The sequence below is a fragment of the Heterocephalus glaber genome, unplaced genomic scaffold (genome assembly GCF_053883595.1).
Source record: "Heterocephalus glaber isolate CG9 unplaced genomic scaffold, H.glaber_assembly_v1.0 deba00001613, whole genome shotgun sequence".
NCBI lineage: Eukaryota > Metazoa > Chordata > Mammalia > Rodentia > Bathyergidae > Heterocephalus > Heterocephalus glaber.
Genome location: NW_028258384.1, coordinates 36,263,339 through 36,287,931, shown reverse-complemented (window position 1 = coordinate 36,287,931; position 24,593 = coordinate 36,263,339). Strand labels below are relative to the sequence as shown.

At 38.7% G+C, this 24,593-nt stretch overlaps 1 protein-coding gene across 1 annotated transcript in view; it reads left to right on the top strand.

Annotated features, from left to right (window-relative positions):
* The first annotated feature begins 5,598 nt into the window (after positions 1-5,598).
* Gucy2f (guanylate cyclase 2F, retinal) overlaps positions 5,599-24,593 on the top strand; it is a 200,258-nt gene continuing 181,263 nt past the window's right edge. Inside the window, 3 exon segments of the mRNA XM_087196753.1 lie at positions 5,599-5,955; positions 5,957-6,374; positions 23,739-24,040. Coding sequence (XP_087052879.1) covers positions 5,662-5,955; positions 5,957-6,374; positions 23,739-24,040 — 1,014 coding nt within the window. The 5' untranslated portion in view covers positions 5,599-5,661.

The following is a 24,593-nucleotide window of genomic DNA, read 5'->3' as shown; positions in this document are numbered from 1 at the left end:
CCTTCATTTTTAGTTTCAGTCCTAGCACAAACCAAGTCTTTAATGTGTATTTGTTAATAATGATGATAACTAGTGGCTTTAGCCATACAGGTTTTCAGTATATCATAACTCCAGCATTGAAAGAGAGAGGGGACTTCATATCGTAATTACTTGAAAGTGGATTCTAGATCAAAATTTAAAAAAATCAGGAACTGGATCTTCCAGAGAGGAGTAAATAGAAACCACTTGTGGATATCCAACTCTAGTAAAAAGTTAATTGGAACAGCAAAGATGGGGAAATGTTGAATGAACTCAGAAAGCAGTTTAACAGTACAGAGGTTTAAAAAAGCACTTGCCTAGAATACAGAAGCACAGGATCAATGTATGTCAGAGAAGAAAGAGACTTGCAGATCTTATAGTCCAATTTAGGGGGAACCAAAGTGAGACTGAGAGGAAAGGTCTAAAGTCACAGGGTGAGTCAATAGCAAAGTTTGATCCAGGACCCTAGCTTTCTGATTTCCAATGCAATGTGTCTTCTTTCTAAACAGCAAAGAAGAACTGAAATTTATTAAAAGACTAATATGTGCTTAGCAGTTTTACTTATATAAATCCTTATCTCATAAGGATTAAACTAAACTTACCCCTGCTTTTCAGATTGGGCAATTGAGAATTGGAGATATTTTTGCTAAGGATGTAACTCCAAGACTTGCATTTATATAGAATACAATGTGATTAGTGGCTCCATTTCCAGTTGTGCAAGATGGTGTCAGGGATAAGTGGGCTGTCCCAGGGCTAGGCTTAAACACTACATAGTGGCAAATCCCTTCTAGCTGGATAATGAACTTCTGGTTACTGTTCTAAATTTATTCTGTCCCTCACCTTCTTTACATAATTTATTCTTTTTGTTTTGTTTAATTTAATTAATTTATTTATTTAGTCTTTTAGACAGGGTCTTTCTATATAGCCCAGGCTTGTTTTAAACTCACCATGGAGCCCAGGCAAGCCTTAAACTCATGACAGTCTTCCTGCCTGAGATTATAGGCATGAACCACCACGCCCAGCCATAGTTTGTTCTCTTATGGGCAACAAAGGACTTTTCTCACAACACAACCAAATCATTCAAATTCAATTTGAGTACCATAGAAGATGTAGTAATGATGGTTTCAATAATTTTATAGATTAGAGGCTGTCTACAAACCTCCTAGTACATTGCTCAGTCAGCTGAGGTACAATCCCTATTCTATCATGATGCATCCTCGGGCAAGTTACTTTATCTCTGAGTACCAGTTTCTTCATCTGTTAATAATGATGATAATACCTATGTTTAAGGGCTATGAAGAGTTTTTTAAAATGACAAATCCACATGTATTTCAAGTGTTTTTTCTGTCATATATATTTATTTGAGCTTGTCAACAGAAAAGGTCACATAATGACCAACACAGTAGCAATGATCAACTCTAATGGCCACAATGTACTTTTTTTTTTTTTTAGCAATGGGAATTGAACCCAGGACCTTTAGTCTGAGCTACATTCCTCACCCTTTTTATTTATGTATTTACTTTTTAAATTTTTTATTAGTACATGTTTGCCGTATATAATGTTTCCATTTCTTCTGTGGAGTTGGCACATATACATAACACATCCCAATTTCATTTTTCATCCCTTTTTCTCCCCTTCCTCCTCCTCCCTCCACTTCTTGATTACCTTCCCATTTGAGAAAGATCTATCTCCCTACTTCCTATTATCTATCTTCTATTTTGCTCTTTATTTATAATTTGAATTTCTCATGTAAGCAGAAACCATGTGATATTTAAGCTTGTGTATCTGATTTATTTCATACAAACAGTGTATCTCAGTGTTTGATACATAGCAAGAACTCAGTATATTTTACCCATTGTTTTTTGTTTTTGTTTTTTGAGACAGAGTCTCACTCTGTAGTTTAGGCTGACCTTCAACTCACTATGTAGTAGTATGGCCTCAAACTCATGACAATCCTCCTGCCTCAGCCTCCTGAGTGCTGGGATTACAGCCATGCACCACCACACCCAGCTCATTTTATCCTTTGTTATCCCAAGTGATAATTTATAATTTAAATGTACAGATTCTGGGAAAGAAACTATCAAACTGGTGTATTTAGGGGAGATGAAGGAGTTGATTGACTTCTATTTTAGTCCATCTTACATTGCTGTAACAAAGTAGGGCACTGAGACTGGGTAATTTATAAAGAAAGAGGATTCTTAAGCTCATAGTTTTAGAGGCAGGGAAGTTTGAGGTCACACAACTACATCTGGTGAGAGCCTCATACTACATCATAACACAGCAGATGACATCCCATGGCAGGAACACATGTAAGAGCAAGGAGAGAATGTGTGTGGAAGGGAGGTCACATGAAAAGAGAGACTGAGGAGAGAGGCCAGGCTCACTTAATAAGAACATACACTCTTAAGAAATAATCTATATCTGTGACAGTGAGAAGTCATTCCTTTGAGACAAAAATGTTAATCCTTCTTAAAGGCCTAATACCCCTTAAAGGTCTCACTACTTTCTACTGCCATTTTATTGGAGACCAACTCAACATGAGTTTTGGCAGGCACAAGCCACATCCAAACTATAGCAGCTCATTTGCCTTACTGCTATGAATAGGACTCTGTTACACATATAGATTTTCTGTCATTGTTGCTCATTCCTATGGTTGAAAGACTGAGGTCCTGTGAGGACAGAGATATCATGCAGTTTAATATCTTTGACACACAACAGACCAGAACCATGTCCCTCTCATACTACTCCAGAGAAGAGGTTGCTCCTGGAGTGTTCTGGCTCTCCAATCTTGCTATGACAGAGAAAGATTGGGGCTGGAGGAAGTGAGAAGAGAAGCATGAGGCTCTTGATGATGGCTCAGCTTATAGCCCATACTTTACACTTCATTATGTGTCTTACCTTTGTGCCTTCTACAACACACACAGAATAGATTATTTTTGAAAAAGTTTGGACTTTATTATCTTTGAGAGTATAGGAATAAATTTGAGGTGTTTATGCATATCAGCCCAGAACCACCTTTCTGCTGTGCCCAAAACAAAGTTGGAAGTCCCCCCACTTCCATCGGACACATTCGGTGGCTCATGTTATTTTGTGTGATGTCTCATTTCCCAAGTCTTTCTTGACCCTCATTTAGATCCGCTTTCACCTGTGAATGAATGTAGGCATACTTTTATGATGAGTGTTAAGATCCATCAGGTGTGCTGTAGATTGGTCTCTTAAGCAGCCAGGAAAATCAGGAGTGACAGTCAAGATCACAATAAATAAGGCTGGCCCAGGCAGATATGTTGCTGGCAACAAATAACCAGTTGGGACTGACCAGTGCACACCAGTGCTGATTATTACCTCGAAGAGAGCCATGATATTATTTTGATATTTGATTAGAATTAAAGATTTACTAAGGATTTTTTTCATTAACATCTCTCCCAGGCAAGTAATTATCACTATGTCTACTGAGGTTATTCCTGATGTTGGGTCAACTTGTTATTCACTCATTTCACAAACATTTATTTGATACCTGCTATGTGTTGGACATTTGGTTCTCTAGAGTCTCTAGGGGCTCCCAGTCCACTGGGCTCTTTTCTCCATGGAGAGCTGCCTTCATTCTTGCTCACTTCTTATGGTTGAAAGTATGAGGTTCTATAAATAAGGGATATTGAACAGTTCCGTGTCCTCGTCACAACATAGACCAGAAATAGAGACACTTTATAATCACAACGATACCTTTTCTAGTGAGCATAAATATGAGGCACAGGTGCAGACACAATGAAGTCACCCTGGAGGTGTTAACAGGGGCTGCACAGAGAACATCTCAATTGGGGTTTGAAGGTAGAATTCATCAGCAGGACCTGGAAAAGGAATGTTGGAGGATTGAGGGGGTGTTTCAGGCAGAGGGGATGAAATAGTCCAGCTCTTTGGCTTCACAGATGATGGGGCACATGCTTGAAGAACTACATGAAATTTACTATAGCATGAAGAAAGAATACTGGGAGATGAGATTGTAGAGAATGTCATGAACCAGAAAGGCAAAGCTTTGCTTTTGTCATCTTGAGAAAGTTCTCTACATGTGCTGACTCTGTTTCATTAATTGCTATTTCCTTTTTGCTCATTGTAGTCTATCAACTTGCATCTTACTCTGTGACTCTAAATCAAATGCACACCTCCATAGCTTTAGCTTACTTGGCGTATCAGCAGAGTATCATTTTGAAACACATTTTCCATCTTCAAAATTTCATTTTCCCAAAATTATAAAGTACCAGTATCTTGTGGATTTTGCTATTTTTCTTGGCTTGTCTTTATGATCTCTTTCTCTCTGACTGATCCTTAAGTGTTGTGCATCCTCAGAGTTTGTCCTTGATATTTTTAATCTTGGAGGAATTAATCTTCATTTTCAAGCTCTTCACAGCTACTCTCTTCATCTTTCATTATTTCTCACAAGGATCATTACATCCATATGCACAAAATGCTCTCCTTGCTTCTAGTTTTCCCCCTTCCCATTCTTCACATTGCTGCTACAGTGATCCTTTTAAATGGAAATCTGATAATACCATTTCTTCACTTGAAACCATAAGGATTGAATTGTGGCATATAGAACTCTTGGTGATCTGACCCTTGCCTTGGCTATCACAGACCCAAGTAGAACAAGCGCTTTGCAATTCTGAAAATCTGACATTATATACATAGTTTAATTTCTGAATCTTTCTGAATATTGCTTCTTCTGTCTGGAAGCCTCTTAGCACCAACTCCCCTTGCAACTGAATTCACTTGTCTACCTTTTGTTATTTAATTTTTTATTAGTAAATGTTTGCGATATGTAAAAACTACACTCAACATGAGGAATTGGTGGATATACATATCATATCGTGAACCTTTGTTATCCCCCCACATCTCCTCCATCCCCATATCTCTTTCCCATCTCCACAAAATCTATCTCCATTTCCTATCATCTATTATTTATTTTCCTCTTTGAATTATTTATACCTTTTTCCTAATATTCAATCTAGAGATACCTTCTTCCTCCTCCTCCTCCTCTCTCCTCTCCTTAAATCTAGGTGATTCTTCCCGTTTCTTGCTATCTGGGTTACCTCAATCAGAGCACATTTAACTCTGCATTGCCAGTATCTGTTTACATCTGTCTGTCTCCAGGAAGGCAGTGTGGGGGAGAAAATAATAATGATAATGTGACTAATATAATGCTAATGGCATGGCAGGCCCTGATGGAAGCATTTGCTATATGTTAATTCATGGAATCTTCACAACATACTGGGAAGTAGATAGCTATTACTGAAGTTAAATCAGCAGGAGTTGGTGATGGATTGAATGTGGGGGCAGAGAAGAAGGAGTCTCAGTAGTTCCAAGGTTTCTGATTGTAACAAGTGGGCAAAACAGTGGATAGAAGTGACATCTACTGAGATAAAGAGTACAAGTACAGGAGTTCTAGTTGGAGTGAAAGGAAGGAAATTTTTCAATTTGAAGGCTTGCCTTTCTTTTATAACTGATATTTCCAGAAGCTTCAGAAATAATGTGAGTAACAAACCTTTTCCTCTGATTGACAGGCATTTGGAAACACCACTGTTTGTCTCAGGAGAGCAGAATAACCCTCCAGTGTCTCATTATTGGCTTGCTGGAAACAGGAGGGCTACGTTCATGGGATCTTGCCTTATGCTTCGGTTTGTGATTCCCAGAAGATTTGCAGGATGTCACGGCCTTGCATCTTCCAAACTCCAGTGGTGCTTGTGTCTGCTGACCCTTACATCTCTTCTGCAGCAGGTCTGGACAGTCCCCTACAATATGGGGGTTGTAGGCCCTTGGACTTGTGATCCATTGTTCTCAAAGGCTTTGCCTGAGGTTGCTGCTCGACTAGCAATTGAACGAATCAATCGGGATCCTTGCTTTGACCTCGGTTACTCTTTTGACTATGTTATTCTCAATGAAGACTGGTCAGACTTCAAAGGCTCTCTCCAGTTTCATTTCCCACCACCAGATGGCCTCAGGATTTATTGGACCTGCCAACCCTGGCTACTGCGAGGCAGCCTCGCTCCTGGGAAACAGCTGGGACAAAGAGATTTTCTCTTGGGCTTGTGTGAATTATGAATTAGACAATAAAAACAGCTACCAGACCTTTTCTCTGACACTCCCTGTTCCCATTCGGGTACTCGTAACTGTCATGAAATATTTCCAGTGGGCTCACGCTGGAATCATTTCCTCAGATGAAGATATTTGGGTGCACACAGCCTATCGAGTCGCAAGTGCTCTTCGGAGCCACGGCCTACCTGTAGGGGTCGTCCTGACCGCAGGACAAGACAGCCAAAGCATTCGGAAAGCTCTCCAGCAGATTCGCCAGGCAGACAGAATTCGCAGTGAGTGCTTGTTCGCTCCTGGCTAGGGTTTAAACGTGGCTTCAGTGAAAGATAAGACAACAAAGGTTTTCTGCCCTCACACCTAGGTTAGCACATTCCTCCCTAGTTATTTATGCCTTTACCCTCTTTCACTCACTCTCAAACCCCAAGACTCCCGTTTCCACCCGTTTCCATAGAGCCTTATGGACTCAACAGAGGTACAAATACTCTGTGGCTTATATTGCTTGCTCTCAGCACGGGGATAGGGATGAATGGCATCAGAGTACTTTAGCCACACACCTTCTCTGTTTTTAGGACTGTGATAGTTTCACAGGAGCCAAAGGAGGGTGTTCTTATGGCTTTGTTTTTATCTGTTGTAGTCACTGAGAGATTTGCCTTAGACTTCCTTCTAGGCGCTTTCCTTCATAGGTACCTAGTGCCCTTGTGTTATCACATTTCACTTAGAAACTACCTGCTTTGGACTTTCAAATATTTCCCTTCCTCCAAACCAGGGCTTTTCTCCCTGCAGCATGAAGCTAATTGACAGGGAAGGCACCTAGCTGATAAATGAAAGCATATCAAAATAAGAAGATCACTTAACGATTAACAGGTTTTCTCTTACAAAGTAAATTTTATGATCAAAGATGATTCTTGCAGAGACAATAGGAAATAGAGCAAAGGACCAAGGCAAGCTGGATGGATATTTATCTTTTTGGAGAGGGGAGTTTCTTGCCCTCTGGAATCACATCTTTTTCTTGCACTTACAGCAAGCCCTTGTGATCCTTGGTTTTGATTTCTTTTTCTATTCCAATTTTTAAATCTCCACTTTACCTTGCTCTGGAAGTGGCAGTGATTTGTGGGAACACTGCTCATTCCCCTATTACAGCCACTCCACCACTTTAGGACAGATAGCTCAGAAACTACTTGTCAACTGATTACTTCTAGCATTAGTCTTGGTCCTAGTCATTTCCTTAACATAACAATGGACTTCTTAGAAAATGGCCCAGCTTAGTCCTGGTTTATAACCAGAAGCCTATTTTAAGTTTCAAGTGTCTCCAGTATTGGACCTTAATTATGATCATTATGGGAGGATGAGGGCAAAAGGTTTTAGTTTCATGAGCTACAATAGTCTGCTTCCAGCTCTAGTCTACAAGATTCTATAATGTTAAGCAACCAGTGTGGATTTGATTACTTCATAATAAAGCTTGATATTTTCAACACAGAACACTGAATTATTTTTAAAGTTATAAAACCTTTTCTAAGGAGGAACCCTGCCAGAAACAAGGTAACATATTTAGTATCATAACTTTATAATATGTTACAAAACTTCCTGAAGCCTAATGTCTCTTGCAAGTTTACATTCCATAAATGTTTCACATCCCACCCATTCTAAACAGTATACTTTGCAACCACATTTTGGCCTCTACCGTGAAATGTTAGCTAAATCTAGGCCCTGAAGCTCTTTGGGCTGTCAAACTGAGAGGAATTAGATTATCAGACTGAGAGGAATGAGGACTGAGCACTCACTATCCACAAGTCCTTTGAGGCAGGGAGGTAGCAAACATACATATTATTGCCCTATCATTAGGCATCTATTTATTTAAATCAAGCGTTCTCTAGATGCATCCTGGAATTGCCAGGATGTGTTTCCAAAATGCCTAGTGCCAAAGCACCATTACCAGAAGTTCTGATTGAGTTGGTTTGTAGTGAGGCCCCAGCAAAGTTATTTTAAATAGCTTCTCAGATGCTTTTTAAGTACAGCCAGAGTTGAGGACCACTGCTTTAAGTTAAGGAAAATGTAAACAAATGTCTTTTACTTGAAGTGACCTGTCATTTTTTGTCTTAATATGATTATGGTTAGTTGGATTGTTTTCACTGTAACAGTATGGATCAGTCTACTGAAAAAATGAGAATTTTAAGATTTGGGGGGAAATCCAAAAAAGAATGGTTTTGGAGCATATATATATATATATATATATATATATATCTCCTGAGTAGTGAGGACAGCAAAAGAACATGGAGGAGAGACTCAGAAAGAGACAGAAAGGTAGTTAGAACAAAGCTCTTCAGTCCAGGATTTTTTCTTCTGATTTCTAAACATAAGTGGATTTAGATGAGGCATACTGGGACCTCAGTGACATGAGTCAGAATGTGAGTGGGGATAGGAACAGGGAAGGTGAGTTGTCAGTTGGGCTGTGGACTGAGTATGACCCCAGGCTGCTCAATGTATGATATGTGATTGAAAACTATGGCGAATGTTTAAATTTAAAAAAAAAGAACAGTAAAAGACACATTGTCATTAATCCCCCTCACAATACTCTCCCTTTCTTTGAGCACACTTATCCTATTATTCTTGTCCCTTTCTGAAGCAGTTCAGGAAGTCCTCTTTTGTGTCTTTAGTTGCAGTGTTGTGGCTAACTTGACGTCCTGAATCAATTTAAAATATTTACTTTTGCTAGTCATTTTGACTTTGGGGAAGAGCTAGAAGTTCCACAGTGCCAGAGCCAATGAATAAAGGTGGATGAGGATATACCATAATGTTTTTATGAACCTGCTTTTCTGTTGGATGGCATTTTGGCAGCATTATTCACTGAATTTTTATTATATCTCATAAAGACACTCATGAGGACTTTCAGACTGCTTCAGAAAGTGTCAAGAATGATGTGATAAGTATGTCCAAACTGAGGGGGAGTACTTTGAAGGCATTAGTGGCAATGTCTTTTACTGAAATAAATTTTAAAATTTAAGCATTCATTGTATGTTTTGATCATCCCTTGTACAATTTTCAAAGGAGTGTGTTGGGGCCAGGGATTTATCTCAGTGGTGCCTCCGCCTGCCTTGCAAGGACAAGGTCCTGAGTTCGAGTCCCAGTACCAAAAAAAAAGAGTGTATTATACCCACAATTGGTATATCCAGGTGTTAGTATCTGAGGGGATGCACATTGGTGGGTGAGGTGTGGCAGTACGACCTGTGGAAGGGGAATGAATGTTAAAATAAAATAGTCCTTGTGCTTGTTGTCCATTCGATCATTAATTGAGAACAGTGTCTTAGACAGTGGGAGCATGAGAAGCAGGACCCAGAGAATGAATAAAAATAGAATGATTTGGGCTATAGTCAAGTGGCCTAGGATTCAGAGTGTATCTCTGGTCAAAGTAGAAAACTAGAGATCAGATGTGAAATAACCAGAAGCCAGTGAGTATGGATCAGACCAACTTTGCAGTGAAGAAGGTTGCAACACATCAGACAGAGCACATGCCAGATCAAATCTCTAGCTAACTTTTCAGTTCCTCTCAGCTGGTGGGACTGAGCTTGGCATGTACTCCTGGCTGTTACCTATCTTGACTGAGAAGAACTAAAAAGGCACTGGAATTTTTGTGTGAGCGCAGCTCAGAAGGACTGGTGAAGGCAGAATTTGCCTATTTTGCTGCCTATGAAGCTACTTCTTTTGTTTTTCCCCCATTTACTTTATTGGTACATTTTAGGTATAAAATACAGTTACAGTCATCATTGGGATCTTGTACCATTACATGAGTCTCTTGGTTCTTACTTTTTTTCCCCTTCCCTTGCCCTCCCTTCACCGCCTCCACCCTTCCCTATTTGCAAAGACCTTGTTTCCATTTTTTTCCTCTTCTCATATGTTTTCCTTTACTTTTTTTTCCCTTCCCCTACCCCTTCCAATTCCCCTGCTCTTTTAGACCTTTTCTTCCTGTTACACAATATCAGTTATACATTTTTTAAATTACAATATTAAGATCTAGGAGACATTACCACAGATTTAACAGAATTTAAAAGGATATAGAAAGCATATTTCAAAAGTCTTTTTGGAAATAAATTTGACAACTTCTAAGAAGTAACTCAGAAGACAAATTAATGAAACTAACTCTGGAGGAAATATAAAATTTGAATAGCACTATTAAAGAAAGTATATTCCTAGCTTGAAAACCTAGCTATATGACAACAGCAGGCTCATAAACATTTTAACTGATGAATTATATCAAACATTTAAAGCAGAAAAAAGAAGGAACACTTCTCCCCTCATTTTAGGAACTCAACATTGTGCTAATCCTAAGACTGGATAAAGATAATAGAAGAAAAAAGTATGAACATAGATAGAAATTTGTTTAAAAAACAAACTATTAGAAGTCAGATCTGGCAGTATGTGGAAAGTGGTTTTATTATAGGCATGACAGTGTTGGTTCAGCATTGGAAAATCCACCCCCAAAAGTAATCATGAGGAAAGGAGAAAGCCATATGATCCTGTCACTAGTTGGAGAAAGAGTATTGGACTAAATTCTACAGCTGTTCATGGTAAAAGCTATCAGGACACTAGAAGTAGAACTCCCAATTAAACCTTCAGGAAAGAACTCCATGATATACAGAGTACAGTTTAAAGGGACCCTTTTCTTTAGAGGGGCCTGGGAATATTTGGAAGTAATAGAAATATTTGGAAGTTTGGTTTTGTTGGATCTGTTCACAGTAATGATGGCATTGGCATGTGACAGTAGTAGTGATGATGGTAGTGATGGTGGTGAAAGGGGAGGAAGGGAAGAGAAGATCAGGCCATAACTGGCTGGCCGGCCGGCCACTTCTGTTTTTATAAATTAATGTTTCCAATTAGGAAATATCACTGGTACCTTATTGGTGTTAGAGGCAATGTCTTGCTTTTTTTAAATAGAACAACAAACACCTTTATTACATGATCTATGCCAGGAGAGAGGACTTATTTTGTCTTTTAGGGCCTTGATTTTCCCTAAATAGAACTTCAGCTCCTTGCCCTCTAGCAGAGGTAATGTCTTTCATAGAGATAGATCTAAGAAATGGTTACACAGTATCAAGGCAATGGCAAATTTAATAGTGAAGTAAGAGTAATGATAATAATAATAAATAATAATAATAGCTTCAGACTCCTGGAAGGGACAACAACGGAGGAGTTATTAAATATTATTCAGAGAGACAATAAAAGCAACCATAATACTACTTTACATGTAAACAGCACTCTACAGTTTGTAAGGCATTTACATATCATCACCTATTTCTCAGCATTATCCAGGAGATACATTTTTTCAAGTTTTATAATATGCATGAGTCAGGAAGAAATAGATAGGTGTAGGCATTATTGACACCAAAGAAAGGGGTAAATAAAGTCTCAGAGGAGGGAGATTCAGCGTATTCCAGATTCTCATTTCCCTCGATCCTTGGGAGAGAATGTGGTTATCTTTATATAGAACAAAGGGAAGTAGGAGAGATATTAATCAAACACAAAATCCTCAACTTACAGTCAGGGCTTCTGTGTAGGCTGTGCCCTGCACAGAGGAACTGAACTAAGTGAACATGATATCCAAAGTCCAGTCCATTCTCTGCTCCTCAAACCAGGAATTCTTTCTGACGTTTTTCATCAAACAGCACAAAAGAACATTCTCTCATGGAGCAGAGCAGCTGTAGGATTACATTCTCCTTGGAGGCAATCTTTTCCTCATTTCTGTAAAGGTGGCAGGAGGCCCTAACTATGGCTCTTTAGAGAACTTTTCAAATGGCTATTTCAAACTCTCCTTTTTTCTCCTCACCCTTTTGCCTATCAGCCTTAATCTTTGTTGATTGTGACCTTTTTTGCTGTTGTTGTTCGAGCTTACTTGGCTGTTGGAGTATTTGGGGCTTCCTTTAAATCCTTTCAAATTGAGAACTATACATTACAGTATGACACAGTCAGAACGGCCTTTAGCTCTTCCAAAATTAGATACATCATTGCTTGTATGTTTATTGTCAGAGAGTTGGCTACATTCTTTCCATCAAAGATTCTTGTATACAAAGTAAGAATAATAGCAAAGCAATGATGATAACAGTTAATATTTATTGATAGTTTATTATGTGGTAATCATTTTGCAAGGGATTTGTATGCACAATTTCAATTCTTATATTGCTCCTATAAGTAAGGCCAATTATTGTTTATCAACTTTATGGATTAGAATTCTGGGGCTGAGGAGTTAAATAATATATTCAATGTCACATAGCTACTGAATGGAAAAGCCAGGATATGTATTCATGTTAGTCTAAAGCAGTGATTCTCAAATCTAAGTGTGCACCAGAATCTCCAAAAGGTCTTATTAAGACACAGATCACTGGGACTCTTCCTCAGAGTTCCTGATTCAAGAAAGCTAGGGTTGGGTCCCAGAATGTGCATTTCTAACAAATTCCCAAATGATACTGATGGTCTAGGGACCACACTTTAAGAACTTGTCTAATGAAAGATCTATGGTCTAATGTTTGCTGTCCACTTGAGGTATGATCTTACAGTGTACCTAATAGAGATCCTCTGTTCTTTATATGATGTACAATTCAGTCCTTCTATTTTTCTTGTATTAAATTCTTTTATTGGTAGATTGTAGGTATACAACACAATTACATTTCTCATTGGGAATTGTACCTTTACATAATGCATCTTGGTTCTTATTTTTCCCCATTCCTAGCCCTCCCTTCACGCCCTCCACCCTTCCCTATTTACAAAGACTTTATTTCCATTTTTTCCATTTCTCATCATTTCTTCCTTTCCCTTCTTTCCTTTCCCCTGTGCCTCCCACTACCCCTACTCCTTTGGACCTTTTCTTCCTATTTTATATTATCGATTATTCATTCTAATAATTGGTACATTTTAGGTATACAATATAATGACATTCATCATTGGAAATTTTCACCTTTACATAGTCTCTCTTGGTTCTTGTTTTTCACCTTTGCCCAGCCCTCCCTTCAACCCCTCCAGCCCTCCCTATTTACAAAGATTTTGTTCTTATTTTTCCATTTTCTCATATTAATCCCATTCCCTTCTATCCTTTCCCTTAGCCCTCCCACTTCCTTCCCCTTTGCCCCTTTTCTTCCTATTTCACATGACTTATTATACATTTAATCCTTATTTACACTTTCAGTTTCTCACACCAGAGAAACTATTTGGAATTTATACATGTATGTCCTATTTATTTCACTTAAAAGTATCACCTCAATGTGCATCCACTAAGCTATAAATGTCTCTAATTTCTCATTTTTTATGGCTGAGTAGTACTCCATTTTATAAAAAAACCACATTTTCTTTATCCAGTCTCCAGTTGATGGGCATTTGGGCTGTTTCCAAGTTTTAGCTCTTACAAACTGCGCTGCTATGAACATGGGTGCACATATATCACTGTGGTATGATTCTTTTAATTCTTTGGGGAAGATCCCCAGCAGTGGAATAGGGGGATCAAATGGGACATCCAGTCCTAGTTCTTTGAGGTATCTCCATACTTATTTCCACAGTGGTTGCACAAGTCTACACTCCCACCAGCAGTGGAGCAGGGTTCCTCTTTCCCCACAGCCCCACCAGCATTTGTTATTGGTTGATTTCATGATAGCAGCCATTCTTTCTGGAGTGAAGTGGGATCTCAGCATTGTTTTCATTTGCATCTCTCGAATGACCAGTGATGTTGAATATTTTTTCATGTATTTATTTGCTATTTCTACTTCTTTGTCTGAGAAATGTCTGTTCATTTCAGATGCCCATTTTCGGATTGGTTCTTTAAATTTGGGAGGTCTGATCTTTTTAAGTTCTTTGTAGATTCGAGATAGTAGACCTTTGTCTGAGGAAGAGCAGGTGAAGATTTTTTCCCACATTGTGGGTTGTCTCTTCACACTGCTGGTGGTTTCTCTTGCTGTGCAGAAGCCATTTAATAAGAAGAGATCCCATTTGTTGATTGTTTGTGCTAGTTCACAGGCAGCTGAGGTTTTGTTCATAAAATCTTTTCCTACACCAATGTGTTCAAGGGTTCTACCTAACCTCTGTTCCAACTGGTTCAGAGTTTCTATTTTAATATTTAGATCTTTAATCCATTTTAATTTTAGTTTAGTGCATGGTGAGAGATACAGGTCTAGTTTTAATCTTTGGCAAGTTGAAGCCCAATTTTTCCAGCACCATTTATTAAAGAGGCTATCTTTCCTCCAGTGAGGGTGTTTGGCTCCTTTGTCGAAGATGAGATGGCTGAGTGTGTCTGGCGTTGTTTCAGCATCTTCTAATCTGTTCCACTGGTCCTCAAGCCTGTTTCTTTGCCAGTACCATGCTGTTTTTATCACAGTAGCTTTGTAGTAGAGTTGCAGGTTGGGGATTGTGATACCCCCTGCCATGTCTCTGTTACCTAGAATTGCTTTTGCTATTCTGGGTCTCTTCTTATTCCAAATGAATTTTTGGATTGTTTTCTCGAGGTCTATGAAGTATGCTGCTGGGATCTCAATTGGAATTGCATTAAATCTATATAGCAGTTTTGGAAGTATGGCCATTTTCACTATATTAATCCTTCCTCCCCAGGAGCAGGGGATGTCTGTCCATTTTCTGATATCATCTTCAATCTCTCTTTTCAGAGTGCCATAGTTTTCAGAGAAGAGGTCTTTGATTTCTTTTGTTAGGATGATTCCTAGGTATTTCAGTTTTTTGGATGCTATTGTGAAAGGAATTATTTGCCCTATTTCTCTCTCAGTGAGTCTGTCATTCGTGTAGAGGAAAGCTATTGATTTTTGTGTGTTGACCTTGTAACCAGCTACTTGACTGAATTTGGTTATTAAGTCTAGAAGACTTTTGGTGGAGTTCTTGGGGCTCTTCTATATAGAGTATCATGTCATCTGCAAATAATGACAGTTTGACTTCTTCATTTCCTATCTTTATTCCTTTTATTTCTTTCTCTTGTCTAATTGCCATGGCTAATGTTTCCACAACTATATTGAACAAGAGTGGTGATAGTGAACATCCTTGTCTTGTTCCTGATTTGAATGTGAAGGATTTCAGTTTTTGACCATTTAGTATGATATTGGCTGTTGGTTTTTCATAGATGGCTTCTATCAGTTTGAGGTAGAGACCATCTTTTCCAATTTTTGGTAGGGTTTTTATCATAAATGCATGTTGGATTTTGTCAAATGCTTTTTCTGCATCTATGGAGATAATCATATGGTTTTTGTCCTTGGCTCTATTGATATAGTGTATTACATTAATTGATTTGCATATATTGAACCATCCCTGCATCCCTGGGCTGAATCCCACTTGATCAGGGTGTATGATCTTCTTGATGATCTTCTGCATTCTGTTTGCCAGTATCTTATTAAGGATTTTTGCCTCTATGTTCATTAGTGAGATTGGCCTATAGTTCTCCTTTTCGGTTGGGTCTTTCTCTGCTTTGGGGATCACGGTGATGCTTGTTTCCAGGAATGAATTTGGGAGTATTGCTTCCCTTTCAATTTCATTGAAGAGTTTCAACAGTAGTGGCAGCAGTTCCTCTCTAAATGTCTTGAAGAATTCAGCAGTGAAGCCATCAGGGCCCGGGCTTTTCTTAGGTGATAAGTTTTTACTTACATTTTCAATTTCATTGGTTGATATTGGGTTGTTCAGAATTTTTAGGCCTTCTTCATTCAACTTTGGTAATTCATATGTATCTAGGAATCTGTCCATTTCTTCTGTGTTGTCCATCTTATTGGCGTATAGGTTCTGGAAGTAGGTATTGATGATCATCTGGATTTTGGCTGGGTCTGTTGTATTTTCACCCTTTTCTTTCCTAATTGCATGGATTTGGGCCTTTTCTTTCCTTTTTCTGACAAGGTTGACTAAAGGTTTATCAATTTTGTTGATTTTTTCAAAGAACCAACTCTCGGCTTCATTTATTTTTTGTATCATTCTCTTAGTCTCCATTGCATTGATTTCTCCTCTGATCTTTATAATTTCCTCCCTTGTATGAGCTTTGGGGTTGTCTTGCTCTTCTTTTTCTAGAAGCTTGAGGATCAGCATCAGGTTGTTTAATTGGGCTCATTCTGTTTTCCTAATATGCATATTCACTGCTATGAATTTCCCTCGTAAGACTGCTTTCATTGTGTCCCATAGATTCTGATATGTTGTGTTGTCATTGTCATTTAATTGAAGGAACTGTCTGATTTCTTCTTTAATTTCCTCTGTGACCCATTGGTTATTCTGTAGTGTGTTGTTCAATTTCCACATGTTTATGAAATTTTTTGAGTTTCTTTTGCTATGGATCTCCAATTTCATTGCACTATGGTCTGATAATATACAGGGAATAAGTTCAGTTCCTTTGCACTTACTTAAACATGTTCTATGTGTGAGTATGTGGTCTATTTTGGAGAATGACCCATGTGCAGCTGAGAAGAATGTGTATTCTGATTTTGTGGGGTGGAAGACTCTGTAAACATCTGTTAAGTTCATTTGTTCAAGAGTTCGATTGAGTTGTAGTATTTCATTACTTATTTTTAGTCTAGTTGATCTATCTATTTGTGACAGTGGGGTGTTGAGGTCCCCCACTACAATTGTATTAGTGCGTATATGACTTTTCATGTCTGTTAGTGTTTGTTTTATATAGTTGGGTGCACTAGTGTTTGGTGCATAGATATTTATGATTGTCATCTCTTCCTCTTGGATTCTTCCCTTTACAAGGATGGAGTGTCCTTCTTCATCTCTCTTAATTAGTGTTGGTTTGAAATCTACTTGATCTGCCAAGAGGATAGCTACTCCTGCTTTTTTGGGGGTTCCTGTTGCATGCAGTATTGTTTTCCACCCTTTAACTTTCAGTCTATGAGTTTCTTTTTGAATTAAGTGTGTTTCTTGTATGCAGCATATTGTTGGATTTTGCTTCTTGACCCATTCTGCCAGTCTATTTCTTTTGATTGTTGAATTGAGACCATTAACATTGATGATTATAACTGGAATGTATTGACTTGTCATTGCCATGATTTTTTCTTTTTGTTGGGTTCTCCCCCTTTACATTTAATTTCTTGTCATGCCAGATGGGTTCACTCTGCTTTGCTTCCTGGGGTTGTGATCCTCAATGTCTGTTTCTAGGCTATTGTGTAAAATTCTTTGGAGTGCTGGTTTGGTATTCACGAAGTTCCTAAGGTGCTCTTTGTCATGAAAGTATCTTATTTCTCCATCCATTTTGAAAGATAGTTTTGCAGGGTACATCAATCTGGGTTGGAGGCTGTTTTCTTTTAGGGCTTGGAATATGTCACTCCAAGCTCTTCTTGCCTTGATGGTTTGTGTTGAGAACTCTGCTGTCATTCTGATGGGCTTTCCTTTGTATGTGATTTGTTTCTTTTCTCTGACTGCTTGGAGAACTTTGTTCTTCTGTTGTGTTTCTGGAATCTTAACAATTATATGCCTATGTGTAGATTTTGTTTGATCAAGGCTATTTGGAGTCCTATATGCCTCACTTATCTGTATGTCAAGCTCTTTTCCCCTGCTTGGGAAGTTTTCTGCCATTATTTCTGTGAAGAGATTTTTTATGTCATCTGCACTCTCTCCTGTTTCTTCATTGAGCCCAATCAGTCTTATGTTATTCTTTTTTGCATCATCTAGCAGCTGCTCGATTGATTTCTCATGTTCCCTTATAATTTTGCAGCAATTTTTCTTTTCCTGGTCACTGATTGCAATCTTATCTTCTATATCTGAAATTCTGTCCTCACACTGGCTCATTCTGCTGTGTAGACTTTCAATGGAGTTTTTCATGTCCTGGAAATCTATTTGCATCTGTTTTATGGATTCCATTTGTTTCTTATGTTGGGATTCCATCATGTTCCTCAGCTCCTCTCTAGATTTATTAATCATGTCTTGCACTAAGGGCACAATTTCTCCTGTTATCTGAGAAATTATTTCTGATTTCATTTTTTCCAGATCCCCTTTTGTTGCCAGTTCAGTGGGTCCAGGTGGTTGAGTATCAGAGTGTTCCATCTCATTTCCCTTTGGGGTTGCTCTAGGTGATCTGGAAGTTCTGGTTTTGAGACTTCTTTATGTGTTTTCTCATTTCGACTGGAGCGGGGGGCTGTTAGCGCCTGAGTGGATTACCTCCTCTGAGCTGGGTGAGGTGGGACAGGGGCCGGGAGCAGCGGTAGGGATGGTGACCCAAAAGCCCTTTCCTGTGGCCTGGGAGCAGCCGGAGGGATGGTGGCCAGGAAACCCCTTCCTCTGGGCCAGGAGCAGCGGGACAGAAGGTGGCCCAAAAGCCCTTTCCTCTGGGCTGGGAGCAGAGGGAGGGATGGTGACCAGGAAGCCCCTTCCTCTGGACCAGAAGCAGTGGGACGATGGCTCAGAAGCCCCTACCTCTGGGCAGGGAGCAGCGGGACTCAGTACCTTGGTCCGGTGGTCTGGTGTCCTCTGTGCCTTGGTAATGTGGAATCAGGTGGCTGCCTGTCTGCGGTGGGGTGATTCGGTGTCTTCCGCGTGACTCAGGACCTCGGTAGGGCGTGCACAGACCTGCCTGCCTGCAGCGGGCTGATTCAGCGTGTGTTCCGCGGGACTGGGGACCTCGATAGGGTGTGGGCAGACCTGCCTGTCTGCAGCGGGGTGATTCGGAGTCTTCTGCGTGACCAGTCCTTCTATTTTTCTTCCTTACCTTTTGGCCCTACTGATAAAATTCTTTTAAATGCCACAAGGTGTTATCAGGTGTATTTTTCCACAGTGATGATAATAGCTATACTGATAATACTATGGCCAAGGGCTCATGCTGATAGGAAATTTGGCATAGGGTTTGCTATTGATATATGTAAGTAAATATAAATGGTAAAAGGATGGCTTGCTTTTATGAATGGGTTCACTATCAGTAATGACCGAATAATTGAAGACCCAACATAAGAGGAAACTTCTGAATACTTAGGCTATCTGCACTTAAGAGGTCTTATTAATATAGCAGGTTAGGAAAATCTGGAGAAAACACACATTGTATTTTTTTTTTTTTTTGGTTTTTTGAGACAAGGTCTTGCTCTGTAATTCCAGCTGGCCTCGAACTCACTATGTAGCCCAGGCTGCCTCAGCCTTCCGAGTGCTGGGATTACAGGCCTTTGCCACCACACCTGGCCTATGCATTGTAAATTATGGAGAAATATTTAAAACTTTTTCTCAAGATGGGCCACAATGTTAAAGCACTTGAAATACAAGTTTAGGTATATGTGAAAAAAATGAGTATGGTCTGTTGCAGACAGAATAGTCATTGAATGTATATGTGTCTTCTGTCATGCTGGGCTACTTGGACCAGTTCTACATTGGTAGAAATGAAGTGGTGACTTCAGCACTTAAGGCACAACATTTTCAGGGTTTCCTTAGTGGATAGAAATAACCATCCATCACATTATTGCTTGTATGTTCATTGTTAGAGAGTTGGCTACATTCTTTCCATCAAATATTCTTGTACACAAAATGAGAATAATAAGAAAGCATAGTGTTCTTAAAGTGTATTGACAAATACTTGTAGGTGAGGCCTCCTGTATTGAATCATACTTGGGCATGGGAGCCAGAACACATTCACAGAGCCTCCTGCTCTCTTCTTACACAGCCATTTCATAGACTGGGTTGGAGAAAGCTGAGGGGAAGAGAGTATGAACCTATGCTTCTACAATATGGCCAGGTGGGGTAAATTATGGGGAAATATGAAACTTGGGATAAATCTGTATGTCCTTCACCTTCTCTGATCTGCCATCTCCTTTCAACAATTGTTAAAGTTATAGGTTAAAATAACTGTCAGTTACAGGAACTGTCCAAAGAGTTAAAATGAAAAAGGAGCACAGCAGAATGGGGGTGGGTTTCTGTGCAGTGGGAGCAATATATTAAGGTCTCACAAATATGCATATGGCTCCTAAGGACTTCTTCAGCACTAATTAGTGGAATTATTTCCATCTCATGAGGTGTAAAATTAGATTCAATTTCCTCCATGGAGGCTCTATAGTCAGTAATCTTTGAGGGAGAAAGTGAGCTTTTATATTTGAGAAATGCAGGTCTTCTAGCTCAAGAAATTATTGGCTAGAGTATTTCAATAAGGAATGGGACTTGGAAATTGTTTTTTTCCTGAAGTTTTTTTTTGACATTTCCTGTTGGTAGCATTGAGGGTGAGAGCCCGCTATAGTCAGCCCCACTGTGTGAAGACAGCTGTCAGCTCCAGCGAGATTCAAGTAGCCCAGAAAAAATGCTAATATCATATCCTGGGGAGATGTGATCTTAGGAGGGTGTATTTCTTGGTCCTTGTTTTGGCTATAGAATGGCTTGACTTGTTAACAATCATAATGGAAACTTACAAATTAGTATTATTTGGTGACTATCTGTTGACCCAGGCCTTATCTAAGATTTAAGGTTTCTGTATACAGATTCTTTGCTGACAACAACTTACAGGTCAAATCACATTTTAATGAATGTAATTTTAAGATAATAAAGCTATTTAGCAAAATCATTTTGTAGAATAGATGTGTCCATAAATCCCTGTTCATAAAACATTCAATCTATTAAATTAAGATGTTGTTTTTTGAATTCAGTATTTATGCTTTCTACTTTGTATTTAATGGCAAGGTCTTGTCATGAAAGATTAGAGAATCTTGTGATCATTCCCTTTCCAACTTCCACTTTTTTCATCTAAAACATGAGGAGGACAAGTTGTGCTAGATGATATAGAGGTATCTGTTTGGTTATACCAATTTGGACCCTTTATATGAAATGTCATCAGTGTGGACAAATGAAAGGAAAAAGAAGAGGATGAAATCAGGCTGAGGAGTAAGGTCTTGGGACAGTTAATGACCCTAGGCATTAAAGAGAAGCCTGGTAGTGTCTACCTGCCAAGGAGTGTCATTTCCAATTATTCCTTCATTTTAACAATCCAAATATGGTTATATCTTACGTCTCAAGGAACCCATGAAGAATACACAAGTGCACACCTACTCCTCCCCAAAAATCTGTTAGTATGGAAACATTCATCTAAACAACAATCACTGTGTACATAATATATACCAGGACACAGAGATAAATAAGACACAGTTTCTCACCACAAGAAACCTACAGTTTCATAGTAGAAGCTGACACAAGTAATAAGGGCAATAAATCTTATAAGTGCCATGATGAGTCAGTTTCAGGTAGAGCAGGAGCTCTAATCCTTTATCATAGGTCAGTTTCCCTGGAAAACAATCTGTCAGATGGAGCTTTGAGTGGAGGAAGCTTATTGGGTGAGTGTTTTCAAGGATAATACTGCCAGGGGAAAAGAAAGGATGGGGTTGGGCAGAGATATTTGAACAGCACTGCAATCAACAAAAAGCTCATGCAGTCTTGAGGCATGCTCTGGTGCTAGGATAACCCTCAGTATTGTCCAGGATTGAAATAAGTCTGGAATGTTCTACCTCCATGTTGACCAGTCATTAGGTGCATGCTAACTCAGAAAAAAGGCTACAATGTGATAAAGATTGCTAAGAACCATCTCACCAGCAAAAAAATACCTCATTTGTTGTGTTTGCTGATTTTCATAGTGTAATCTTTCCTGCTTTATGGCCAATTTCAAGCTACCAACATGACATTCATTCCTTATCGAAAATTTAAACATAGGCTCATGTGGTTCAGCCCAGGCCAGCTATCTCCAGCACACTGCCAAAGGGATGTAACCTTGGGAGAGGTAGATCTCAACTGAGGACAATTATCAATGAGGGATTAGTTATTGTTTGGTAACATTCCCAGCAAGTAGGGGAATGAGTGCTTCATTCTTGAAGGGTGTACTGTATCTTGGTGGCACAGCATAATAGCACCTGCTACATCCACTAAAGTATTTGTTGTACTTCACCCAACACAGAACACTTAGTTCTAGTCAACATTTTCCATGCAGCAGAGTCATTTTAATGTTCCTTAAGGAAATCAAATGGAATTGTATTGCATAACCTTGATCAAATCATTTAATCTCTGTGTAGAAGAAAGATGCTAATACTTACTTGCCTGGAATACTGTTGAATGAAATGGCTGATTAGCTGAAGCACATGATTTAGCTAATTTTTTCCCCTCTCAAGAGACCTGCATCTGTATTATTTTGACCAAACTGGTTCATGTTTAATGGTGTAGGCAAATATAGAAAAGGTGATGCCTTCAATTCTAGTTTCTGTTTCTAACTCTTGCCTTGTCAATCTTCTCTGGTACTGTATCTTTCCATTTTACAATGTGGGATTATGAACAGTTGAGGCTGAATTCCTTGTGTTGCTCATGAAGTACCTCCAAAGAATCTTGAAATAATTCTACAGAAGAACTGAGCATCAGAATACATGTAGCTACTCAGGGTAATTATTTTGAAGGAGCTAATTTTCATTTGAAAACTGAAATGATGCTGTATTGTGTGTGTGTGTGGGTGGTATGGTATCTTTAAATCAACTTCGTAACTTACTAGTTACACTTTTAAAATGAAGGATATCAACTGTAATTTGGAAGGGAAACTTTCTGGGGATATTTAACAAGTTTAAAGAGGCATTTGAAAATAGATGAAGCAATATGTAAATGCCAAAGACCAGTCATTGAACATAGTTAAGCACACTTAGTTCCTGAGATTAAAGGTTCCGTATAAGCATGTGTAATTAATATTTACTAAGGCAATAGGATTTTTGCCTTTCTTCAAGGAGCTCAGACTACTTGCCAAGCATTATCTAATTAAACTATTCAGTGTACCTGTAAAATGCATTGGAATCTACATTTTAAAGATATAGGCATTGAAGCACAAATGGGCTTAAACTAAACTCATTTAGCATGTCAAGGATGAAATTGGATATGGCTTTCAGTCTCATGGTCTACCCACTATTCTTCAAACATGGCTCCCTTTAATCCACACTATTGTAGCATAGCCTTGCCAAACAACATAGTTTCATAAGTCTAGGAAGTATCAAATTGAGTGCAAAGTAATTCCAATTATAACAAAGTTAGATTTAAAAAGTTGAATGTATCACCTATAATTTTAGCATTTATAGATGAATCTGTGTTAGTGGCATTCATTGTGTATAATGGCCTTGGTAAAGGGGAGAATAGTTGGTCAAAATGGACTGGAGTACATGTTTGTAGGAGTTGGACAAAAAAAAATGGCTGTGGAAATATCTCCCATCCCCTCCTTCTAGTCTTTTTATTCTTAGGTATGAGAGTAACTACTGTTTATTGAGGACTATGTACTAAACCAATTATATGAGTTGTCTCCTTCAATCATCACTACTTCTCCATGAAGTGCATATTGTTACCTCTGCTTTGTGGATGAGACAGAGTGAGGTTAAGTAATTTACCCAAAGGCGTACAGCTCATAACTGTCAGGATATAAACCTATCACTTCCAACTCCAAAGTTTCTTTGTGATGCTGTCTCCTTTTTATTATGGTACTTCTTATTCCTGTCTTACATTAGGCTCTTTAGCCTGTAGGTAAATCGCTCTTGTCCCTGCACCCAGTCCAAAGCCCTGCACATATCCTAGCCTTAGCTCAGGACCTCAGTATCTCGCTCATCTGGTAGTTATAGGAAAGAAATCACTTACAAATTCATTAGAACACATTTATGTTTGTCTCTCTCATCTATAGTTTTTGGTACTATATTTTATTAACCTAGCTTTGTTTGTTTCAGTAATCATCATGTGTATGCATTCAGCCTTGATTGGAGGAGAGACCCAGATGCACTTCTTGGAATGGGCTCATGATCTGAAAATGACAGAAGGAATTTATGTCTTTGTTCCTTATGATGCCCTACTTTACAGCTTACCTTATAAGCACGCCCAATACCAGGTCCTGAGGAACAACCCAAAGCTCCAGGAAGCTTATGATATGGTGTTGACTATTACAATGGAGTCCCAAGAAAAGACCTTCTATCAAGCCTATACAGAAGCAGCAGCCAGAGGTGAAATTCCTGAGAAACTGGAATCTGATCAAGTAAGTGCAGATTAACAAGTTTTTCTTGAGCTGAGAATCTCAAAATTGGATAAAGTAAATGTTTTATTACCTATCAATAACTCCTACTCCATAAGAAACCAACAGTAGGCAATCCCACATAAATTTAAAACACCTTTTGTTTGCAGAAAACACCATAAAACAAAGACACATTGTTGAGATTTTCTTTTGCAAATGTAAGCAACTCACAATAACAGCATACAGTCATGAAGAATAAATACACATTTAAGAACAGGGAAGCAAAACTTTAATATATGCCAGTGCTGTTCAAAGAGGCCTAATAAAACAGAAGTTTTATATATTATCTAAATTCTAAACTAATGTGACAATAAGACAAAATAGCTGGCATAGAAGAAAATATCATCATCATTATTAACAATGTTAGTATTAGAGGAAGTGGATTCTATCTGTAGGCATTTGAGCTTCTAAATACTGAACCTGAGGATTAAACAGATTTATTTGCATAGTCACTAGCATTGCTGGACCACTGGACTTCTGCTTCATGAGACAGGGCTTTTGTAACATGTATAGTCTG